Below are 5,000 nucleotides of genomic sequence, written 5' to 3'. Positions count from 1 at the left end.
TGTATATATATACATATATATATATATATGTATGTATGTATATATATGTATATATATATATATATATATATATATATAGAGAGAGAGAGAGAGAGAGAGAGAGAGAGAGAGAGAGAGAGAGAGAGAGAGAGAGAGAGAGAGAGAGAGAGATACCCACTCACATATTTATATATATATATATATATATATATATATATATATATATATATATATATATATGTATGTATGTATGTATGTATATATATAAATATATATATATACAGTATATACTGTATATATATATATATATATATATATATATATATATATATATATATATATATATGCATATTTGTGTCTTTGTGTGTGTTTGTTAATATATATATAATGTGTGTAAAATATTGTAAGAGTTTTTAGCTTCACAAACGTACGACCGCAAACAATTACGCGCCAAACTTTGGCATACTGAAATTTACTGCGAAATTAACCACAAAACCACAACGATTCATATCTAATCTTTTCTATTTTAGGTCACCTTCGTTCAAATATCATCGGAAATGGATTTCACGTTGCAGTCTTCAAGATTTGACGAGAAAGGCAGGATAAGGTGAGCCAAAACAAACATTGTACTACAAAAAAAAGGGTAAAAAAAATTATCTAATTTCTAGAAGACGTAAGACTTATAGGCAAGTCGGTTGGTATGTGTACTTGTGTAATAACTTTATAATCGATATACTCTGTATCTATAATTTCCCCAATATTTATGCCAGTATAAGGTAAGCTTGCTATTACTGTTAAATCCATTTTCTTTACACAGAAGCAATCTTTTCTTAATAATTACGCTATCAACGAACGTTTTCCTAATATAATTGCATTTTTTGGTTAAAGTTTAATACCCCAACTTAGAAATAGTTATGCGTCATATATCTCGTAACTTTTAACTCAACAAACATCCTGTCTACTTAGAAGTATCTATGTCTCATAAGCATTGCTTTCACAGCAATGAACATGCTCTCTTCTCGGAAGCCTATGTATCACATTGGTTTTAGTTTAAAGATCTCAAGATTTAGTCTCTGAAGGGTTTTCATTACTGCTGAGCTTTTGACAAAATCAAAAGCTTTCTCATAGCCTATAAAGGTCACTTATGAATGACGGCGCCAAGGGACAGGATAATGTCCTTGAGACTGACCATATACAAATATGATCAGCGCCCAAGCCTCACTCTCCATTCAAGCTAGAACCAAGAAGGGCCAGGCAATGGCTACGGATGACTCAGCAGGTAGACCTATAGGCTCCCCCCAATCACTCATCTCTTGCTCACAAGGATAGTGAAGTTGCAGACACTACTAGAAACTATTGAGTTCGAGCGGACCTCGAACCCTTGTCCAACAGATTTTCAGGCATGGACATATATAATAGTCTGTTATATAGCGTTTTCTCACGTTCAAGGCGCTCTGGGTCCATATGTACGTCCTTGCTCCATAGTTATGGTTTTACTGTATTAGTAACTACTGTTTTTTTTTTTCTTCACACGAAAGCCACACTTGTCCTATAATTCAAACCTACTGTCTAAGAAATAATCTCATTACAATTTTTTTTTTCCATTATCCCTACTTCAATGCCAATGAATATTTCGCATTTACTAAATAGATAATCTTTATTTTGTAGCCATATCCTCACTGGCAATTTAAGATATACTCGCAATGAACATTTACCTAGAGAAAAGAATTCTCGAACGAATGGCCTAGTTCTCTTGCAGGGATTACTTTCCTAGAATCCTTGCCTCACGGTCTTAGCCGAAAGGTTAATAATTATTTCCCTGAATTAAAAGTGTTTTTTTTTTTTTTATCATAGTGGATGAGATATTGTCCTACTCAAAAGTAGCCTTGCCATACGTATTCGATTCCCAATTTTGAATGTTTTGTAGTTAGTAGATTGGCCAGGGCACCAGCCACCCGTTGACATACAATCGCTCTAGTTATTGGGACCTTTGACTGGATTTTAATAATAATAATAATAATAATAATAATAATAATAGTAGTAGTAGTAGTAGTAGTAGTAATAATAATAATAATAATAATAATAATAATAATAATAATAACAATAACAATAACAATAACAATAATCATACTCAAAATCAGGTTCCAAGACATTTGCGTATGGTCACTGGAAAGAAACACATGCCAAGGTCATGCCAGGCCCCCTATTGTCCCGTCATTAAACGCCCTGTATTCGAACTTCCACGGTCGACAGCTCATCGCCACAGCCCAAGAGGACTCGCCTTTCTTCAACATCAAAAGAGGAAAGTCCGGAGATGTAGGAGTGTCAGGAGTCGACTTCACTATCCTGAATGTTTTGGGCGACTATTTAAATTTCACGTGAGTTTATTGAATTCACATTATACTGAAAATGATGGAAATTCTTGAGTATATTAGATTGTTCAATTCTGAAAATAATGGAAATTCATGAGTATCTTAGATGGTACAATTCAGAAAATAATAGAAATTTATGAGTATCTTAGATGGTACATTTCTAAAAATAATGGAAATTCATGAGTATCTTAGATGGTTCAATTCTGAAATTAATGGAAATTTATGAGTATCTTAGATTGTACAGTTCTGAAAATAAAAGAATGTCATGAGTATCTTAGATGGTTCAATTCTGAAAATAATGGAAATTCATGAGTATATTAGATTGTTCTATTCTGAAAATAATGGAAATTCATAAGTATATCAAATTTTACAAATCTGAAAATAAAAGAAATTCATGAGATCTTTGACTACAATTCTGAAAATAGCGTAAATTCATGAGATCTTAGACTACAATTCTGAAAATAAAAGAAATCCATTAGTATCTTTGATTGCACAATTCTGAAAATAATGGAAATTCGTGGGTATCTTAGATTGTAAAATATTTCAGATTTCCCTGTAGTCCTATTTGCTCTAGCATTAAAGAGCCCATATATTTTAACATAATTATTCCCACCAGGCACAAGCTGGTTCTTCCTCCAGATGGCAAGTGGGGCGGCCCGGCAGATGGTGGCAAGGTGGTTGGAATGATCGGTCTCGTGTCGCGTAGGGAGGCTGATATTGCCATCTGCGAAATGTCCAGGAATGGTAGGACTTATTGCATTATTCAGTAAAAGTGTTGATGTTCGATAATCCAAGAATGATAAGGATTTCACTTCAGGAGTTGCAAGCTAAATTGAGTCAGGAATTGTGGGGATAGATTAAAGAGTGTAAATGTCCGATGAAAAATCATTACCTCTACCAACGGAGTTGGAAGGAGGTTATACTTTACCCACTGTCTGTGTGTGCTTTTTTTTTTTTTTTTTTTTTCTTTTTACACGTGTGTGTGTTTGTTTGTTTGTTTGTGAACAGCTTCCTGGCCACAATTTTAATCGTAGAGTAATGAAACTTACAGGGATTAAGTGTTATGTAAAAAGCTGGAAATTATTAGATTTTTTAAGGTCAAGGTCAAAGATCAATATTACGGACAAGCAAAATGTCCTTTTCACGCAATCACCCATAAGTTTGGACATCGTTGTCACAGAGACTTCAAACTTGATTCATATTTGAGTGTTTGAAAATCCCCGCTAATTAATAAATGTCATGGTCATGGGTTAAGGTCAAGGTTCAGCAAAAGGTCGAGAAATAAGCTGCCGCGGCGGAGGTCTCCGATCTAATGAGTCCCCCTCTAGTTTTTAAAACTGTAACTACTGTTATAAATAGTAGGTGCATTTTAAGAGAAGAATACTATTTGTTTCTAACTTTGTGAGGTAATTCTTCACGTTAAGAATAACGCTGAGCTCTCAATCATTGGCATGAATTTTGATCGGAGCTGTGGAAGATAACCTGACCATTTAGCGAAAGATCCTTTAATCTTCAAATGAAGGTTATACTTTGAATCGGTACATTCATTAACGATATTATTGATGGTTATTTGACTATCATTAACATTTTTCAGTCATTAACAATGCCAACTGACCAAAAGTAATTTCATCTATTTCGGAATTTGATTATATTTTTAACACTCTTCACTTTATAGATGTTGTTTCTCATCTGAAATTAAAGAATATCACATAAATGATTATCAAGTAATGTACCGCTTGCCAGATGCATAAGAGCCAGCAAGTATCTTTAATTTGAAAGGAAGATAACAACGGCGAACCATCATTTATATAAACCAGTGTAAACAAGCTTCTGAAGAAGAATGGCCTCATTCGGATGGACCACTAATGGGCAAAATTAGGACCCCTATAGCGCATAGGGGACCATTAGGACCACGTTTCCTCATAAGCCTCTTTCGACCATACATTCATATCAGCACAGGCTAAAGAATCCATTGATTTGCTGAGGCAACTTGACTTCCCATATATCAAATGTGTACGATGAGACTGATAAGGGTATAATTTTACCCAGGACCTACTAAGAGGGTCTTGATTTTACCTTAGCCACTTTGCAAAGTGTAAGTTTAGGTGTCATTGTCTAACCTTATTCAATAAAATCATAGAGAACTATAAATCTGATATTAATACCTATAGTCCTACAAGATAGACAGCTCATTCAGCTGTAAATTTCATACCATTAAGTATTAACAAAGTAAGCCCTTTCTTCATCCAATTAAAATATTCATCATTAATTTTGATCCGTGACATTTTTTGTTGTAGTAATTCAAAACGAAATTCACATGATTGCCTAGAAAATTTAACTCTATGTGATCTCTGTGCAGGGGGATTTTCATCTAATTGTGTAGATATCCTTCTTTATATTATTACCTTCGCCAACTTCGTTGCGAAGGTTATGTTTTGATAGCCGTGTATTTATTTGTTTGCATATCTGGCTATGTCTTTGTGATTCGCGTAACTCAAAGACTATTTGACTGAATCTCATTAAATTTCGTGGGAAGATTGGCCATGATCCAAGAACTATTTAATTGGATTTTGGGAATAGTTGGGTCAAAATTCAAAGCCAAAGTCACGAAAAGGTCAAAAACTTCTTTTTGTCATATCGGGGCCAATT

General features: G+C 34.0%; 1 protein-coding gene across 1 annotated transcript in view; it reads left to right on the top strand.

The window, feature by feature from the left end:
- LOC137640540 (glutamate receptor ionotropic, kainate 5-like) overlaps positions 1 to 5,000 on the top strand; it is a 26,038-nt gene that overhangs the window by 999 nt on the left and 20,039 nt on the right. Inside the window, exons 3-5 of the mRNA XM_068373053.1 lie at positions 510 to 586; positions 2,121 to 2,357; positions 2,968 to 3,095. Of these exons, the coding sequence (XP_068229154.1) occupies positions 510 to 586; positions 2,121 to 2,357; positions 2,968 to 3,095 (442 nt within the window). The remainder of the gene's footprint in view (positions 1 to 509; positions 587 to 2,120; positions 2,358 to 2,967; positions 3,096 to 5,000) is intronic.

The sequence above is a fragment of the Palaemon carinicauda genome, chromosome 5 (assembly GCF_036898095.1).
Source record: "Palaemon carinicauda isolate YSFRI2023 chromosome 5, ASM3689809v2, whole genome shotgun sequence".
Classification (NCBI taxonomy): Eukaryota; Metazoa; Arthropoda; class Malacostraca; order Decapoda; family Palaemonidae; genus Palaemon; species Palaemon carinicauda.
Note: the sequence above shows the minus strand (reverse complement) of the source record. Positions and strands in the feature narration are given on the sequence as shown.